The 21610-nt window shown below is 30.4% G+C and overlaps 1 protein-coding gene across 1 annotated transcript in view; it reads left to right on the forward strand.

Moving 5' to 3' along the window:
- The window catches only part of LOC110018331 (triosephosphate isomerase, chloroplastic), a 49537-nt gene that overhangs the window by 19625 nt on the left and 8302 nt on the right, over positions 1-21610 (forward strand). Inside the window, exons 4-7 of the mRNA XM_020715610.1 lie at positions 16847-16970; positions 17964-18048; positions 18149-18281; positions 18356-18529. Of these exons, the coding sequence (XP_020571269.1) occupies positions 16847-16970; positions 17964-18048; positions 18149-18281; positions 18356-18529 (516 nt within the window). The remainder of the gene's footprint in view (positions 1-16846; positions 16971-17963; positions 18049-18148; positions 18282-18355; positions 18530-21610) is intronic.

Here is a 21610-nt window from a genome sequence, read left to right on the forward strand (position 1 = left end):
TTACTTTTCAAAACTATAAAAATTTCAAAACTATAAAAAATACTTTTCGAAAATAAAAAAGTTGGCCGACAAAGGGATGATTTATGAATTTTATATTTTAATTATTAGGCTTATTTAATGTAAATATTATTAAAATAAATTTTTTATTTTATAATTTGAATCAGTGATTAAAGAAAATTTTTATTCAAAGAATTAAAGATTTGAATAAAGAATTTTGTAAAGGTAAGGGGTTTCATTATATAGGATAGAGAAAGAGCCAAGCCGTGTCGTTCTTTTGAGGAGGTAAAAGTTAATGTTTGAGTTTTAAGTTTTTAATTATATAAATTGTTATGATGTTAGTATTAATAATGTAAATATTATTAAAATAAATTTTTTATTTTATAATTTGAATCAGTGGTTAAAGAAAATTTTTATTCAAAGAATTAAAGATTTGAATAAAGAATTTTGTAAAGGTAGGGGGTTTCATTGCATATAGGATAGAGGAAGAGCCAAGTCAAGTCGTGCTTTTGAGGAGGTAAAAGTTAATGTTTGAGTTTTATGTTTTTAATTATATAAATTGTTATGATGTTAGTATTAATAATGTAAATATTATTAAAATAAATTTTTTATTTTATAATTTGAATCAGTGGTTAAAGAAAATTTTTATTCAAAGAATTAAAGATTTGAATAAAGAATTTTGTAAAGGTAGGGGGTTTCATTGCATATAGGATAGAGGAAGAGCCAAGTCAAGTCGTGCTTTTGAGGAGGTAAAAGTTAATGTTTGAGTTTTATGTTTATAATTATATAAACTGTTATGATGTTAGTATTAATAATTTATGAATTATTAGTAGTTGTTAAATTTGACTATCAATCAAATTAAAAGTTGGGGAGTGAATCAAGATCAAGTAATGACTTTGAGCACGATAAATTTTGTGTAGTTATTTTAAAATAGTTTTATATAAATAAAAAAAATAACGAACGAAATTATTATGTTATTTATAGACATGCAACTAAGTAATTCATAATTTTAGTAATCATCAACAACAACAATAACAAAAACAACAACAACAAAGCCTTAATCCAACTAAGTGGGGTCGGCTACATGAATCCTTCTTCTCCATTGGGTCCTATTTTAGTAATTATTTAAATAAATTTAAAAAGTGATTTAGATGAAAAGCATTGTTAAATAAGGAAGGGAGAAAATTTATAAATTAGTTAATATAACTAAAATTGTTATAATTTTAATATATGATTATTAGTAGAATAAAGCCAATCAAGTTTAAAATAATAATAGTAATACCAACAATAATAATTAATTAGCATAATTAGTAATGTGATAAAATTTTATTAATGTGTATATTTTTATATAATAGGTGTTTTTTCTTAAAAACCCCGTAGGGAATTTTATTCCACACAAAAAACAATTACAAAAGCAGAAAAGAAATCTCTACTACACCCCACATATAACTCACACAAGAAAATAAAACCTAAAGGACTTCTCCCTAAAAAAAGGAAAAATACAACTCACACCACCTATAAACCCAAAAGAAAAGAAAAACATAAATCAAGTCATGTAAGCAAACTAAATGTGAATCTTTAGGTAAATATCTGGAAATAACAATCGAATTAAGATTAGCTCCAACTTTAGCAGCCCAGTTAGCATCACCATTGCCTTCTCTTTTAGTGTGCATCCATCTTATCTCCAAATTTTTAGAAAGAAAAACGATCCTCTTCTTTTGCATAGTAATGCTCCAATGACATTCTTCTTTGTTTCTGCAACAGTTCTAAAGGATTAAAGAATCAGACTCTAAAATTACGTACCTTCAGCCGAAGTTTTTGGCAACCATTAGTCCAAAACAGCAGCATTAGCTTCAACATATAGAGGTGATACATGAATGGAATGAGCCGCAAACCAGCCTATAACAACACCAAAATTGTCCCTGCACATTCCACCAACACCCAAGTATCTTTTTTCCAACTTCCATCAATATTAATTTTGATAAAGGGAGCAGCAGATTTAAACCATTTCAAAATATAGTTATTAAGACAAACCGAGATATAGGTAAATTTAAATGTGAAATAAACTCTACAAATTTCCTTTCAGGTTTACCTTTATAGTTATTTAAAGATAAGCATTTAAGTATAAATTTAGTTATTATAAAAAAAGGTATCAGCACTATTAGGAACCGTACCATTATGTTTAACATTATTTCTGGCAATCCAAATGAACCATATAATCATAATAGGAGTATTAGAGAAGAAATCGTGTCCTTGTTGTTTTCAATCTTCACAAATCTCCTTAACAGAATTAAAGCCACCTTCTTTCATCTTTTTATTGATGAATTGATAAATATTCTTCCAAACATCTTCTGCAAAGCTGCACTTATAAAAATATGAATAATGGACTCTTCATTGTCTTGTATAATAAGCAACAAAAGGGAATTTTAATTCTCTTAAGTTTCAAGATATCATCTGTGAGAATAATATCATGCAACACTCTCCAAATAAAAAGGACTGAGGCTTGACCCACTTATTCCAAATCCACTTCATCTCTTGATCCTGAAAAGTCTGAAATGAATTGGAAAAAGATTTGGAGATAGAATCCCCCGAATTTCCTTTAATTTTATAACAATCCTCGTCTTGATTATTAATAGGAATGTTTTTAATGAAATTTGCATCAATTTTATGTACAAACTGAACAATTTCCTCACATCCCAATGATCATTACACCACATATCCATAATTTTAATATTTATATCATTAGGAGCACCATAGAAATCTGCTAAAAAACCTTTACTCAGCCAATCATCATACCAGGAGCAGCTTCAATTACCAACATCCCAATAGATTAAACTTTCAATGTAACTAGCAACTTTAAGCATTTCTTTCCAAATAAATGAATCATGTTTGGAAACACTAGCAGCCAAAGGATGACATAATTACAGTATTTAGCTTTCATCAAAGAGATCCAAGTGGAGTTGCTCTTTCGAAATCTAAACCAAAGCTTAATGAAATTAATTTTGATAGTATCAATCAAACTTCAAAAACTTAAACCTCCTTTATCCAGAGGTTCACACAGTTTATTCGAATTCTTTCAATGAATATGACTTTTGTCATTATCATCCCAAATAAACTTGTTAAACAATAATTCAAGCTTCCTAATAACATTATTAGGCATTTTCATGATTTACATTGAATATAGAGGTTAAAAATAGTAACTTTTCCTCCAAATGAGAGAAATTTATTCTCCCATAAAATAATTCTCTTTATGATTTTATCAAAAAGATCATAAAAAATATGATTTTTTCTGCCGTTTTTATCAAGGTTGAAACCCAAATAAGATATAGGCAGTTCACATTTAGTACAATTAGTAAAATCAGAATTCCAATTCTTCTTACTAGCAAGAGTATGCTTTGAACAGTAAAAAAACAATTCGACGTGTTAAAATTCATCCTACTGGTGTCTTGAAAATGAGTAATGGCTTCTCAAAGATATTTAATAGATCTCTTATGAGCATTAGTAAAGATCACTTGATCATCAACATAACAAAGATGGGAAATGTTGATCATACCAATGTGTAAATAATTCAAGCTAGGATACTTTTCAAATAAAGCATTAAGACATGTGGACATATACTCAAAAGCTATAATAAACAGTTTAGGGGAAAGAAGATCACCTTGCTTAATACCTCTTAAAACTCTAAAGAAACAATTATTATCATTAATCAACAAAAAATAGAAATTGTTATCAATAATTCTGTTGATAAGTAAGAAAAAATCCTCATTGAAACCCAGAGCCTTTAAAACATCAAGAATGAATTCTCATCTAATGGTATCAAAAACTTTCCTAATATCCATTTTAAAAATAACATTACCTCCTTTTTCTTTTTTATCAAGATTCAAAAGAAATTCCTGCATGATTAGTGCCTGGTAATCTTATGGAGTAAAGGTTGAATCCTTTTCACTAGAATTTTAGAAACAATTTTAGATGTCACAGTACTAAGGTTGATGGGTCTGTAAGCGTTCCAAGTATTGGTCTCTTTCTCCTTAGGAATCAAAAAAATACTGGGTAAATCCTTACCTTTGAAGAAATCTTGAATTGTAGAAACCACATCAATACTAATGATATCCCAACAATTTTTGTAAAATTTCACTGTAAACCCATCAGGTTTCCATATCATCTAGGATCTCTTTAATTTCCTCCATGGAAGGCATAGAAGTAAGATTCCTATCTAATACGTAAAGAAGGATTAGAAAATATATTACTTTTAATTCTAGAAAGTGAGGAACCATCACTACTAAACAAATTAGAGAAGAAATTGATTCCATCAATTTGAATATCTTTACTATTATATAAAACCAAACCATTGTTGCTTTTAATCTTATGAATTAAATTATTCTTCCTTCGGTTCTTGGTATAAGCATGAAAATAAGCGGTGTTCTTGTAACCTTCCAGTAAATTACTTTTAGCTGCGTTTTGAGAATCGAAGTTTTCTTCCGTAGCAATGACATTCTTTAGATCTTTTTGACCCCCGCAACAAAGCTTCCCAGCAAACATTGTTATTAACATAATCATTTTTTAATAGTTGGACTCTTTCCTCAGCCTTAGTAATAATATTATGAAGATGGCCAAAAACATTCTAATTCCAGTTTCTTAACTCCTTAGCAAGATTTTTCTGAAGTAACCAGAGTGTATAACCAACATTATCAACAATATTAATAGACCAATTATCAACCACAAACTGTTTGAAGGAAGAATGCATAATCCAGATGTTGAGAAACCTGAAATGATACTTAGTTTTGATGTTATCAAATTTCACCTCAAGAAGAAGTGGAGCATGATCAGAGGCCATAATAGGAAGATGATGAACCACAGTCGAATGAAAATCACTGGCCCATTTACCATTAGAGACAAATCTATCTAATCTTTCAAAACCATTCCTCTATACCAAGTAAAAGGGTTACCAATTTAACCCAAATCAAAAAGACCAGTATCAAATAAAACATTATTGAAATCAGCAATCAAATTCTTGTTAGGAGGAGAACCACTTTTTTTTCAACAACAAAAATAATAGTATTAAAGTCGCCTCCCACCAGCTAAGCCCCTTATTAGTATTCAAGGATTTTAAATGATTCCATAATTGCATTCTACCGTTGTTAGGACAACTGCCATAGATCACTGTTAATAAGAAGAAAAAGTTATTGAAAAAACCTTAATTTGAAGAAACTGAGTATGATTAATAAGAATCTCAACATTCAAGTTGTTTTCCACAAAAACCAAATCTTGGTATTACTATTGGCAATGAAATTAAAATTCTCAAATCTCTTAATGTATTTCTCATTGTTTTGAACTGCAACCAAAGGTTCAAGAATACTGAAGAAGTATATATTATGTGTACGGTTAAGGTTCTTGAGTCTACAAGAGGCATCAATTTTAGCAACACCTCTAATATTCCAAACAAGAAATTTAAACATCATTATTCTTTTTATTTCCCCTCTTGTTTCTAGAAGGAGAAGAAATAATATTTAATTCAACCTCATCACCAAATTTCTGATTATAAGCAGCTTCAGGATTAGCATAACTTAATTTTCTTATACCTTTAATTTTCTTCCTTTTAGAAGATTTTTGAGTCAACCAATCTTCTTCAAGCTCAGTTCTAGTAAGAACCAAGTTGCTATCAAGATTCATACCATTAGAAAGGTTAAAGAATTCTTTATTTATCAATTCCACAGAACCAACATTGGTGATTACAGTTTCATTATTAGTAATTTTATTCAAATTTTCTTCTACATCTAAATAGACTATCTTACTACTATACTTTTCGTTATCATCATTCTTCTTTTTATTTTCAAGTAGCTGATTTTCCTCACTTCTTTTCATGTCTTAAACTTTCCTTGCATTAGCTATCTCTTCATTTCTGTTAATAATATGATCATCTTTTCTGTTTTCAAATTGTTTATTAGTATTACTATTTTCTTTATCCAACTTTTTAGAATCTTGAATTTCTTAGTTCTTTTCAAATCAGGATGAACAATGAAACAATTATTTAAGCAATGCCCAACATCTTACCTTTATTACAATAAGAATGAATATATTCCATATTAACATTTTGCTAGTATCCAACATTCGAGTCACCAATCCACATGGAGTCGCAGAAAGGGATTGTAACATCCCTTTCCACCATAATTCTAGCAACTGAGGGTCTCAAACAATTAAGAGTTGCTTGGTCTATTTTCATGGGAGAACCAAAGATAGCAACTTAAGAGTAAAGCACTTCTATATCAAAGAGGGAAAGTTTCAAACCTGGAAATCTGAACCGAATGGGAGAAATAAGAGGTTCTTCATTTGGATTAAAATCAGTAGACCATTTAATGATCTTCATGTTCATTTTTTCAATTTGTAAAACTTTCCTCACAAACAACATTGTATAATCAACTTCTTTCTCCAACCGAGTCATCAGAGGCCTCTCATTTATTGGCCCTACACTCCAAGTATCAATAAATTTTAGATCAACAAAATATTTCTGCATTACCTCTAATCTTGGATGAGTAAAGGTGAATTTTCAAACTAATTTGTGTTTTAGAGGAAAAATTATTCCATACGGACGGACACCGTATGCATCTCTGCATGCGGTGTCCGATCCTGACCGTAGATCAGATGATCTACGGCCAGAATGTATTTCGGTGGGCCCCATCTAAATTTAAAAAAAAAACGGAAATATATCCTGACCGTAGATCACCGTGATCTACGGTCAGGATCGCACCCCGCATGCAGAGATGCATGCGGTGTCCGTATGCAATAATTTATCGTTTTAGAGGATCTGCAAGAGCCAAAGTTTCTTCTTCATAATAGAATAAGGTTATTTTCCCATTTTTCCTTGCTGCTTTCTTGGAAAATCCATTATTCACTCCTTCGACCAGTTTATCCTTAAATTCCACAAGAAAACAAATAATTATTAGCAATTGAAGGTATAGAGAAAATATTACCCTCCAAGGCCTCTTTAAAAGATGGTCGATTAAGGAAATCTCCCATCATAATTAATAGCAATCAACGACGCGAGAGAACCAAATAGAAAGAATCTCAAAAATCAAACAAGAATTCTCCAAGAAAGATTACCGGGAAACTTCATCTCTTCAAATTACCTTATTCTCTCTAAATGTACTTCTGCATAAGATTATATCTGTGTTCAATTGAAGGAGTTGTGGCTTAAGAAATAAGTTGTGGAAAACATTGAGTTGAACTCTTGTTCATATGTTATAGTAATATTTTGTTTCTTCTCAGCCAAATATGTTTGTTGTTTTTATTACTAGTCATATTTGTATTATTGCATACCCATAATTTATGGTTCTATTTAACTTTTGTTCATATTATAAGAATGACACGTGCATTTAACATTATTTAAATTATCATAGATATTGAATATTATACAAGTATATTGATTGTTATAAGAATGAGAATGAAATGATTATTATTAGATAGGGATTTTTATAATATGCTTGCATGTGCATGCTTGATTATAATAGAATTCTCCCATTTATGATGCTAACAGGAGAACGTTAAGGTAATCGTGTACGTAAACAAAAAAATATATTAATATTGATGTATTTTCATTGGTACAAGTTTAAACAGTTCTTTTGTGACGGTTGTATACATATTAAAAAAATATTGATATTTAAATAATATAGAAGACAATAAATATTTGGAATTACATTGAATGATCATATTAGACAATGCAAACTTTTAAATGTTTTTTAGACTGATTTACATAAAGTTTAACTGCATGTATATTATTTTTTTCATTGTATTACTATAAGTTATGAGTATGAGTATCCATTGACTATAATTAGCTCACCATTGTTTTAAACTACATTTCAGTTTAGCTATTTGATTAAATAGATAAACAATAAAATATAGAACATTTATAACAGACCCAAAAAACTAGAAATTAGGTAAATTTAATTGTATTGCTTTAAATTACTTTCTTTAGTGGCTCTTTCTTTTGTTAAATGTTGGTTATAGAAAATGATATAAAAAAATTAATTTCGACCGTTTAAACCCACCTTGGTTAACTCCAAACATTGGGTCGTTCGTAACGAAAATGGTATCAAAGCACAAGTTTCAGGATTAAATGATATAGTTTTGTTGAAAGAGCCAATAGGATAATTAAAAAAAGAATTATAATAAGAAGAGACTTGCGAAAGATTTGCAAATTTAGTGGATAAAATTTCTATAAATGAGGAAGATTATAACTTCTCGTTTCATCTCCTCAATAAAAAAAGGGTAAAATGAGACGATCGAAGAGGGGGAAATGAAGTGAGCGGTCAGGAACTCGAAGGGGGCAAATTTCTTTGATAAATCAATGCGTCTGAAGAGAGGCAGAAACAAGATCAAAATGCTTCGTAGCAGATGTTGACTCTAAGCATGAACGACTTTGGGAGTCGATTGACGTGTACAAAAGCTGGAAGATCGATGAGCGCAAGCTAGGGCTTCCTTGTGCATCAATCAAAGCTGAAGGCGACGAAGTTGGCTGACAATGATGTTTGTGATCGTCAAACAGATGAGATGGGGCACTAGGCTTGATGAGGGCGACGAAGGTTGTGATTTAAGTCGAAGGAAGAGTCGTTGAACAGGCTTGGTTGATGACATGGGAAAGTCAAAGTTGACAAGTGACCGTGGTCTTGTGTGCAAGGGAAGAAAGGAGACTTGCCGCACGTGCTTAAGGGAGAAAATGAGGCATGTGTACAAATAAGAGGAAGGTCGAATCAAACTATTAAGAGTAAAGGATGAGTTATGAATTTTATATTTTAATTATTAGGTTTATTTAATGTAAAAGTTATTAAAAAAATTTTGGATTTTATAATTTGAATCAGGGATTAAAGAAAGTTTTTATTCAAACCATTAAAGATTTGAATAAAGAATTTTGTAAAGAGGAAGGGATTTCGTTTCATATAGGATAGGGGAAGAGCCAAGCCGAGTTGTGATTTTGAGGAGGTAAAGCTTACTTTTTGAGTTTTATGTTTTTAATTATATAAATTGTTATTATGTTAATATTAAAATTTTATTAATTATTAATACTAGTTAATTTTGACTATCAGTCAAATTAAAAGACTGGAAGTGATCAAGATCAAGTGATACTTTGAGCTGGATAAATTTTAAGCAGGTATTTTAAAGTAATTTGATATAAATCAAGAAAAAAATAATAATAAACCAAGTTATTGTGATATATTATGTTGTTTATAGATATGGAACTATGTAATTAATGATTTTAAGTAACTATATAAATAAATAAAAAAATGATTTAGATGAAAAGAAATGTTATATAATGAAGGGAGAAAATTGATAAATTGATTAAATGAAGTAAAGTAGTTTTAATTTTAATATATATGATTATTAGTAGAATAAAGTTAATCAAGATTAAAATAATAATAATAATATTGAATTAGCATAATTAGTAATGTGATAAATTTTTTTAGTGTGTATATTTTGTATAATAGGTTTTCAATTGAAGGAGTTGTAGTATAAGAAAGTCGTGGAGAACAATAAGGTGAGTGCTCATGTTCTTATGGTATAATAATATTTTGCCTCTTCTCTACCAAATGTATTTACTATTAGTATTATTAGTTATATTTATATTACTGCATACTCATGATTTATTTTCTATTAAATTTTTGCTCATATTGTAAGAATGACATGCATACTCAACATTGTTTAGATTATCATAGATATTGAATATTGTACAAGTATATTGACTGCTATATAAATAAGAATGAAATGATCATTTTGGATAGTGATTCTTATCCGTGCATGTTTGACTATGATGAAGTTCATCTTTTTATGGTAATTGCCGGGGACGATAAAGTATATGTGCATATTAATGAAAAATGAGATTGATGTTGATATACATTCATTGACACAAATTTAGACCGTGCTCTTGTGATGGTTGTATACATATTAGAACAATATTAAGACTGAATATTTACAACTACATTAAATGATCATATTAGATGGTTCAAACCTTCAAATGCTCTTAGATTGATTTACGCAATGTTTAATTGACATACATATTATTATTTTTTCATTGTGTTGCTATAGTTTGCGAGTATGGTTATTCACTGGCTGTGCTCACTATTATTTTAAATTATATTCCAAGTTTAAGATAAACAATAGAAAAAAGAAATGTTTATATCAAACATATATAACTAGAAATGAGGTAAATTTAACTGTATTGTTTTAAATTACTTTCTTTTATAGTTCTTTCTTTTGTTAAATGTTAGTTATAAAAAATGAATATAAAAAAAATAATTTCAATTGTTCGACCGTCTGAATTCATCTTAGTTAACTCTAAGTGAAGGGCCGATCGTGATAGTATGTATGTAAACATCTTTGAATTTATAACTAGAAATGAGGTAAATTTAACTGTATTGTTTTAAATTACTTTTTTTTATAGTTCTTTCTTTTGTTAAATGTTAGTTATAAAAAATGAATATAAAAAAAATAATTTCAACCGTTCGACCGTCTGAATTCATCTTAGTTAACTCTAAGTGAAGGGCCGATCGTGATAGTATGTATGTAAACATCTTTGAATTTATAACTAGAAATGAGGTAAATTTAACTGTATTGTTTTAAATTACTTTTTTTTATAGTTCTTTCTTTTGTTAAATGTTAGTTATAAAAAATGAATATAAAAAAAATAATTTCAACCGTTCGACCGTCTGAATTCATCTTAGTTAACTCTAAGTGAAGGGCCGATCGTGATAGTATGTATGTAAACATCTTTGAATTTTCCCATGTACACACCGCCTTGACTAACTCAACTCACGTGAAATGGCTTAAGCAATGTGAAAGCAAAGCCTTAGTTCCACATGGGGAATAGGCAAAGCATATCCTTTGTATGAATGGAAAGACAAAATGGCATAAGCTGAGAGTTGCAATATATGTATGCGTGCGAGTATGCTGGGTTTATAGAAATGGACTTTTCATACTTATTCAAAATTAACAATAAAACTTTAATTTTAATTTGGCACAATTATTTTAATTAATAAGACTAAAAAATCACTATTCATATAATTTACGAGTTATTAAATTTGGGAGCTGGTTTGTTTAACTTAAATGAGTTGTTCATTAAAATTGAAATCGAGCTTGATCAATAAAGAAAATTAAATGAACACAAACAAAATAATTTCAAACACTAGCCAATTTTGACCCGACCATGAACAAAGCAATATAAATCCAACCAAACATGAACATACTGCTCATGACCTAACTTCAAACACAAGCCACTTTCGAATGATCTGAACACGAGGTTGAGCTAATTTCGCTCAACCTCGGTTCATTTACAACACTAATTATACTGACTCTCTTTTTTGTCTAATTTTATCCAAGATGCCCATAAAAAATGTGAAAAATAGCGACAATGACTCTAATGCCATCTCTAAGTTTTTTCATATATTTCAGGGATACTTGGTTAGAAAATATTAGATTTAATGAAGGGTTTACGAGAGAATGCAAGTATGGATGTGTTTTAATCTCAATGGATATCCCTTATCCCCCCCTACATGAAAAAAAAAAGAAAAAAGAAAAAAGAAAAAGAAAACTAAGAGGCAGGTTCTGAATTTGATGGTTAAGTCAAGCAATGCAAACAATGTATGTATATATATTTTTTTCATTACAATATTTAACTTTTATGATCAACTTATTCTCATTGTCAATGTTCAATTACCATAGAAAAAATGACATTGAAGCAAATCTGAACTTTTAGATTTTAGCCTTTTTATGGCTACCATATTTGTACGAATGATTGCTACAATTCAAGAATTCCAATTGTTGGTGAATGATACATACCAGGAATTCCAAGTGCCGTTGAATTCTATAGACTAGGAATTTCAATTGTGACTGATGTCTATAATTTTTTATCATTTATATAATACGTTCGGCACTAGTGAAGAAAAAGAAGGAGAAATATACTTTTAGCTGTGAGAGGAGATAAGTGACTAATGAATTTTGATTAATTTTTGTGCATGAAAAATGAAGATAATAGGATTTTGATTAAACATGAACATAACAAAGGATGATTATTACATTAAGAAATTGTTAAATAAGAGATTTAAGAAAGAAATTATTTTGAAAGAGCATCAAAACTAATATAGGAGAAAATTGTCAAAATAGTTCCTTGACTCGTTGTAGGAGGTCATTTTAGTCATAGAACCTACAAAACTAACAATTTAGTCCCACAAATGACTAATACTTCCCCAATAAAAAGAGTTTAGGGATTAATTTGGCATTTTTATAAACTCTGGGACTAAAATGGCCCCATATAAAAAGTCGAGGGACTATTTTAACATTTTACTCAAATAACATAGTAATGCACTTTGTAGATTTATGTAAAAATGTGGATTTAGTTTAAAAAAATGTGTAAAGGCTAGGTTTGAAGTTCAAATGAGATACCAATTGAGGTTTAGAGGGTAACATAGAGCATTGCTTTTATTTTATAAATCTTTTCAATAGAATATTGAAGATTAAAATGATATCAATTGATTGGAGAAGCAGTATATTTAAGAACAAATGAAATGTTGAAAATTATGCTAACTTTAGAGGAATTAGACTTATTTCATATAAAAAAGGTATGAGAGTGAGTAATGGAAGTCTTGAGAAAAAAAATATATCAATTTTAGAGTACCATTTTAATTTCATGTCGAGAAGATTCATCATAAAAGTTATTTTTTGTGCTAAGACAATTGATAGAGAAGTATAGAGAACCTTCCTATAAATTTATTGATTTTAAGAAGGCTTATGTTCAATCATGAGAATTGATTTTTTGTGCTTTACAAAAGGTTATCAAAGATATGCATGAAGGAATTAGTGTTAGAAGAAATTTATATGGTGGCCTAAGATATTTTAATTATAATAGGTTATACATCAAAGATCAACCTTGAGTCAAATTTTTTTAGTGGTTATGGGATTCTTATTAAAGATATTCAAAGTGAGGATTTTTGTTGTTGTTGTTGTTGTTGTTGCTTCTATTTGTCACTAGTCACATTTACAATTTGTACTTTTCATTTCCTACAATTCACTTATATCATTGCAAGAGAAGGTAACTTTATAACTTGATCACCAATCCAACTAGGTTAAGTAGGATTTCTGCAGGATTAAACCTTTAGATTAATTTGCAATGCATTAGGACTAGATAGTAAAATTTTAACCTAATTTAAATTCCAAGCTAAGAACAAAACGTAGTAGACTAGAACTTTTTCAAAGTTTAATTCCTTCATTCTCTGTGGAATCGATAATCCAGACTCAAAAGTCCAATACTATTAAAATGATACGTACACTTGTGTAAAGCATCTATCATTGATTAATTGATTAACACGTAGGAACATAATAATTTACTCGTGCAAAAAAAATATATCAAATAATTGTTGTTGGGGCCAAAATTTTTCTAGCCCAATAGAATGTAAATTTGAAAAATATAAATTTATTACTCAATTTGTTCAGCTTCACCCTTATATCCTTCTTGGGATTGCTGATTGATGCCACTAATTGTTAAAGTTTGGGAATTCTAGTTATTGGTGATTGCTATGGTTTATTTGTCATTAGTGGCTATAATCCCAAAACTTGTGGTTTTTACAGATGTTTCAAGACTTCCATTGTAGTCCTAGATTGCCTCTTGTTTTTTCTTTTATGGATGAATTTATTTTGAAATTATGAAACTAACTATTACATATATTTTAATATTTCATTGAGAGGAAGTTTTAAGCATTAGTTATTTTCTTGCAATCTCTCATTAAATCTATTTAATTATTTAGCTAGCCAACATATATATATATAAGAGACATAAAAACTGGCTTGTTTATGGATAAATATAATAGGTATGTTTATATATATATATATATATATATAAACATACCTATTATATTTATCCATAAACAAGCCAGTTTTTATGTCTCTGTCATTCATCTTATCTCTCATTTGTGGACATTATCTTCGAGCTTTGCAATTCTACGATTGACTGTGTCAAGCGCTTTCTACCTCCCTTCTGAAATGTTGTAGGCCATAAGACAAGCTGGTTTCCTGGTCTGATAGATTATCTTCCTACATTTGGTGAGCAGAGGAGTTCAGCATGCTATTCTTAACCTACATGACCACTTTAAACTTCAACAATTCAGACTTACTCCTAGAAGTCGAGGCATTTGATGCTTGTAATATTCAAGGCATGAATATTTTGTACAGTTTACTTTTTTCCTATTTCTAGTCTTCCCTTCTATTACCAAAGGTGATACCCCGAACCGTAAATGAGGGGTCAAACCGCTATAAGGGAGACTTTTTGTCGGATTTTCCTTCTATTTCTTACTGACAATAAAAAGTTTTTCTTTTGATCTTTATAAAGCTCTCTCTATTCAGGTCTTGGTTCTCAGGCGTCCCAAACTAGCTGGTATACCACGGATACATAAAGATTCAACACATATCATCATTCACATACTTTATATTGGACCCATTGATCTCTTAATACATACAATTTCCTCGTGGTTTCTTTTTTTTGGATTTTTTGTTATAAGAGCACAAGGAGATTTTAGGCCATGTTTTTCACGGGAATATCTTATTTCTAAAGGTTGGGTGGTTATCCAATTCTATCTTGATTTAGTTGACCAACATATTCATATAGCTTGCCTTGAGGCCTCCTTTTTCTTCGTTTGATAAAAAATATTGTATATTTATACAAACAAAAATTCATGATTCTGGAATTTGGTCATTTTAAGGTTTGCTGGTAGAACTGATTCTAAGTTTGGTTTTAGTGTTTTCAATAATTTTGACAGCATGGTTCAATTTAATTATTTTAGATTTATTTACAACTTTCAAATTTAAGTTCTTGGATAAATTTTAGGAAAAAAAAAATTAATGATAAAAAAATATTGTGCGTATATTGTTATTTTTATTTATCATTATATTCTTTCACATCATTTAAATTAGTTATATAATGTTTAGATTATTAAAATATTAGGTGACATTGTATATTTTGAGATGTAATACAACAACAACAACAAAGCCTTAATCCCACTACGTGGGGTTGGCTAAATGAATCCTTTTTCTCCATTGCGTCCTAATTATGTCATATTTTCATTTAGTTATAATAAATTAAGATCATTTTTTGTACAATAAGCCCAAGTCTTTCTAGGTCTACCTCTGCCTTTCTTAATATAAGTCGAATCTAAAACCTCTACTCTTCTAATCGGATCATCAAATGGTCGACGTTTAATGTGACCAAACCATCTAAGACGACTCTCTCTAAATTTGTCTGTGATTGGAGCTACTCCAATGTTATCACAAACATAATCATTTCGCATTTTGTCTCTAAGTGTAAAGCCACTTATCCGCCTAATTATTCTCATCTCGACAACAATTAACTTAGTAGTATGCTTCTCTTTTAAAGGCCAACATTCAACGCCATTGAGCATTGCAGGTCTTAACCTCTACTTCAACCAACTAACTTGAATTCTACTATTAACTTCCCCATCTATATCATCGTCTCTTTGAACAACGGACCCGAGATATCTAAATCGATCACACCTTTTAATAATTTGATCACCCAAGGTTACACTTCAACCACAGCCACTAGTGCTACTACTACTAAAATTATAAGTTAAAAATAATTGCAATTTATGTTATTAAACCTAATCCGTATTACATTTAAAAAAGCTTAAAATTTTACCCTCACAAGATCTTTACCATTCATCTCATTAATAAAGTAGGGCTATGAAAAAATTGGTTGTGACCACATATGGTTTACCAAATTAGAAAAATAATGCAAAAAATTTGTCTATTTAATGCATGTGCATTATGATTAATTTTTATACTGGTTGGCGCTCATGCATGATAAAGTTTTTGTTTATTGTGATATATTGGATTATTTTCCATAATATGTGACTGATTGTTAAGGCTGCAACATAGAATAAAAAGAAACATACTAAATCTACCGCAGTTGTTGATAAATTAATGTTAGGACAGTTTGAAAAGTGAGTAGTAAAACATAAAAATATTCTTGTTGTCATCTTTATTCTGATTTGCAAAATGATTAGTACAAAAGGAATTGAGAGGGCATACTAAGGAAATATACAGAAAATATCTCAAAATCGTCAACATAAGTATAACAAATCCAAAAAATAATGTAATGCCGTAGATTGAATGACTTCCTTTTCTACATTGTGAGGTTTTATAAATAACATATATCAAAAATCTTAAGGCAGTTTTAAAATTTTATTAAAATTGCGGTTTGTGGAAGATGCTTTAAAAAACGAAACGTCTAGATGTTCTCTAGGAAGTCCTAAAGCCCCCAATATCTCTTTCTTTAGTGCTTCTAAATATTATACACATATTAGACTACAGTTTCGTAACATTTGAGTTATGAATAGCTCACATGGGATTTAGCCAAGTTTTGAATAAAATTTATGGGCATTTACATACATACCGCACAATTCTTATTTGTTTACATATCTAACACCAAAAATTCATATTTGCATGCAGACCACCAAATCTTTAACATCATATAAAATTTACCATCATCAATACCTTTTTAAAAGTGAAGTACACCTTTTCTTGCATAGCTTTAGGACACCAAGGTGTTATATATGTAAATATCAAACCTTGGCTGTTAGATATTATGTAAATACATAAGAATTGTGTGGTATGTATGTAAATTTCCCTAAAAGTTATTGTTAATGTATTTTGGCAATTGTCGCAAGAGGTTTTTAATTATGATTTCATTTGAGGATCTTAGCTCCATTTCAAATTTTGATATTGTGCACCCCTTTTGTGTCGTGCTAAATGCAAATTATGCTTTTATGTATCACGTGTTTTTCGATGTTTATTCCTGCAGATGTTGTTGTAGCTCCTCCATTTATCTACATTGACCAAGTAAAGAACTCATTGGTCGATCGAATAGAGATATCTGCTCAGAACTCTTGGATTGGAAAAGGTGGAGCCTTTACAGGAGAAATTAGGCAAGTGTTTGTGCATTTTATGTATAGGAAAAGTGACACCCTTGTGGCTGCATGTGTCTCGCTCTGCAACTCTTCGTTTTGCATTGGGGTGTTTACATACATACCCTATATATTTACATATCCAACACCTAAACTTTAGCTTTTACATTTATACCATTACCACCCAAATGCTTCATAGCACATAAAAAATGCCACCATTTTAATTTTTAAAAGGTTAAAGTACACCTTTTTATGCATAGGTAAACTGTCATGTATGTAAAAATTGAAGTTTAGGTGTTAGATATGTAAATACATAAGAACTGCGTGGTCTGCATGTAAATCATCCTTTTGCATTTATTTCCATTAGCATGGATATCAGGGAAAGATGTAGTTAAATATGTCCCAATCGATGAGTGCACCTTTTAAATGGGACTGGAGAAGTTTCAGATATGTAATTGTTTTGCTCGCTATTTAATGAGCCTATAATTATACATGGTTGAACAAGGGATGAAGAATTTTGCATTAGGTGTTTGTATATTTAAATATGTAAATGCTGGAATGAAAGGAGATTGTCTGTAGTTTTCAAAGAAATATATTACTTAAGTATTTTATCTGTTTTTATTGATAATCTGTTAAAATTATACTTCATATTCCAGAGTATTATAAATTGTTGAATAACCATTTTTTTAGTATTTGGACATTTATGTAGCACTTCATTTTTGAACTTTGAGTGTTAGAGCAGGAGAAGAGCTCCATCATGTAAATGCTATTGTTAAACCTTAACCTGTTCACTATAACTTCTTCATCTTTTTTATTTATTTGGAAGCATAATTGAGCTTAGACAACTTGGTCATTTATTAGGAGTACCATCTTCATGTTATTATATACTTTTTTGCACCCAAAAGGTTTTTCCAATTAAAAGTGGCCCTTGTTTTCTTGTAATTTACACTTAGTTTATCTCCTATAGAGGCATCATTTTATTTATTTATTTATTTTGAATTTTGCAATATCCAGTGCTGAACAATTGATTGACATTGGATGTAAGTGGGTTATTCACGGCCATTCTGAGCGTAGACATATTATAGGGGAAGATGACCAGGTAACTTTTTCACAAGCTGCCGCATCTATAATAACCCATTAATAAATTAAAATCATCATTCTATTCAATAGGAATTATACTGAAACTTCATAAACTTCAGTTTATAGGGAAGAAAGCTGCATACGCCTTGAGCCAGAATCTTAAGGTTATTGCCTGTATCGGAGAAAAGTTAGATGAAAGAGAAGCAGGAAAAACATTTGATGTTTGTTTTCGGCAGCTAAAGGGTTTTGCAGGTGAAATAAAATTGTTCCATTTCTTTTTTATCCCAATAATTAAAAATATATAAACATATGTTTGAAATTTCCAGATGATGTGAAAAGATGGACAGACATTGTTATTGCCTATGAACCTGTATGGGCTATTGGGACAGGAAACGTTGCCACTCCAGAGCAAGCTCAGGAAGTACACGCTGCAATTCGTGATTGGCTGAGGAAGAATGTCTCAACTGAAGTTGCTTCTGAGACCAGAATAATATATGGAGGTAACAATAAGTTGCCACAATACTAGTAGATCTAGCTTACATAAAGCAAAATTTAAAACCAGATTTGCGCTTAGTAAGCTCCTTACCTTTTACAAAATTATGATGCTTTCGCGGTTTTTATATGCTACAATGGACGTGGTTGTTGGGCAGCATGATTATTTTGTTATAAAGCTTTAGATTTATTTATTGAAAGAGTCTTTGGAATAGAAAACAGAAGAAAAAATAATATTGGTCTTATGCGAACTGATTGTCATTCTAGTTGGGGGTGTGAAATATTGTTGGCTCGCCAATGTACTAATGGGTGAGCTCTGATTAATTTAAAAGGTTAAGCTAATGAATAAGTATCCACTAGTATAGTGAAAAATTTATTTTTTAGTTTTTCTTATGATAGTCTGTGTTCCACTCTCATTTGGAGTTCAATAGATGTTGGAACCATAAATAGTCTAGACTACTGAATTTGAGTCAAGTCAACAATTCTAATATTATTCAAGGAAATTTACATACGTAGCACACAATATATATGTATTTACATATCTCACACCTAAACTTTTATATTTACACACATAAACTTTGGTGCCTTAAATCTATGCTTGAAAATGTGAATTTGATTTTTAAATAGTGACAATAGTGTTGTTTTTTATGCTATATTAAGAAATTGAGTGCTATGTATGCAAATATGAAAGCTTTGTTGTGAGATATATAAATACATAAGAATTATATGTGATGTATGTAAATGCCCCTATTATCAGTAATTTACATACATACCACATAATTCTTATGCATTTCATATGTGAATATTTCCATATATATAACACTCCAATATTTAACATCACATCAAAAATACTATTAATACTAAAATTTTTAATGTGAAATACACTTTTTTAATGCATAAATTTTGAAGTTATTACGACACTTAAGTATTATATATTTGTAAATGCCAAATTTCAGGTGTTAGATGTGTGAATACATAAAAAATGTGTGATATGTATGCAAATTCCCTTATGATATATCAAGTGGGTATGTGTCGGCACTATTTTGTTTGGGGGAGTTGCCTGTAAGAAGCTGTCGGTCACCGGAATCGAAATCCCGTCGCCCGCTTCAGAAGAACGTTTTAATTTACATATAGATTTAAGTTTAGATTTAAGTTTTTTAGAAAAATATTAAATCAAATTGACCCCATATTTTTCATAGTTTAAATGAAAAAGCGTTGTACCTCAAATCCTATATCTGTCCCGAAAGATAAACACAATATTTGTGGATGAGGCTCGATCAGATAAACTAAGAAATGTATGACGTTTATTTGGTCTACGAAACCATTTTAATTGCCGACTATTTCTACTATTTAATATTAATAATTTAATAGATTTTATATTCAGCTGGGTTTGGATGAGCTTCCTATAAGGGCAAGCCCCTATAGTTAATTACATCTTAAATGAACGAAGTCACCTAAGAAAACTCTGGATAAAAATCAGAAAATATTATCTTCAAGGAGTTCAAAGGATAGGACTTTTCAATGATAAATCGGACAACGAGGTTTGCAAAGGAGAATGGTTCAAACTTGGAACATTTATTATAGAATCCAAAGGAAGAAGAACTAGGGGATTCCACAGATCTGAAGGAGAACCTCAGTGACTTCCCAACCTACCCTATGGTTTGACTTCAGTTTTGAGGAAGAAATATTCAAGTGTTTTATCCTGCCAATTTTATTTGCTTAGGACTTACATTCGTGTGAAACGATCACACAAATAGCCTGAAAGATATGGTGAGGGTTTAGGGCGGAAGAATGACAACCTCAAAATCCTAAGATGAGTTAGGGCTTAGGTTGCACAGTAGAGCCGTACAAATATCTAAAGATAAGTTGAGGATTTATGTTGCTTAAGCAAACAACCTCAAAATCCTGTGGATTGTTGTTTTAACTTCTAAGGAAGGAATGATTTAACTGGTGTAGACATGTTCTGCTGTTGAAGATGACCGTGCTGCTCACAATGTTAGCTCCAAGCTCCTTGTCGTGACGAGTTTAAGTTTTATAGGGTGTCAGGTTATGATGTCAAATCAGACGGCCTTATGGTTGTAGTCCTTTAAACATTTTATGAGAGACATATTGAAGTTGTACAGTGTATGAAACAATAGTAGAATGTGTAGCACAAAACAACAGTAGATTATGCAGTGAAAAAGAGCAGTACAACATGAGGTGTAAATAAAATGTAAAAGGTACAGCAGGAAAGTGACTGCAAGAAAGTAACATACTGTAAACATAAAGCAAACCTGTATACTTGCGAGATCCGCTGTTCCTTATGTGTAGTTGATGCAACAGGTACAAATAGAACATGCTGAATTGCATCATATAAATGAAAACAAAAGAAGAAAAGAAACGTCACCCGGAAAACTCGAGAAGGACGAGAAGGAACGGTAAAGGTAAATGACCCACGATGGAAAGTTCAGGAAAAATCAACGAATAATCCATGACGAAAAGCTCGAGAAAATTGATAAGTAACAATTCAAATAAAATCCGCAAAACCTCGAGAAAATCTCGAAGAAAAGACCACGAGTGCTTTGTTCAAAAATTTTGATAAAACATATGAAAAAGTCTGAAAAGAGGGGACCGCAAGCACTCGGGTAGGGCTAGGCTCAGAGATAAGGGCTAGACTCAGATATATGTTTGTACTCGAGAGTCGTCGAAGGCTACTCGGTCACCGGATGTATAAAGTCCGCCACTCGACTAGAAGGTTGTCCTACTGAACCTAACTTAGGAGGGTACACCTTGGCCCAAACATGTAATCAACAGGTGGACAACCAATTTTTTTAAAATGTATTTAAAATTTATATTTTTAGCATGCACATAGGTTTCAAGCATACAAAAGTGGGTTCTATCAATTTTGTTTGTAGCAAAAAAAATATATTTTTGTTTGAAGGTGTATCCGTTCTTATCAAATTTGTTTTTATTAGTTTTGAAAAAGTATAATTGTCCACGAGTTGATCACACTGTCGGGCGTAAGACTACCAACAATCTAAGAAAGTACGGGTCAACTCCCGCTAGTTTTATGTCGGTGAATGATATTACATCCTACGGTTCACCGGGTC

Source organism: Phalaenopsis equestris, unplaced genomic scaffold (assembly GCF_001263595.1).
Source record: "Phalaenopsis equestris unplaced genomic scaffold, ASM126359v1 Scaffold000011, whole genome shotgun sequence".
Lineage (NCBI taxonomy): Eukaryota > Viridiplantae > Streptophyta > Magnoliopsida > Asparagales > Orchidaceae > Phalaenopsis > Phalaenopsis equestris.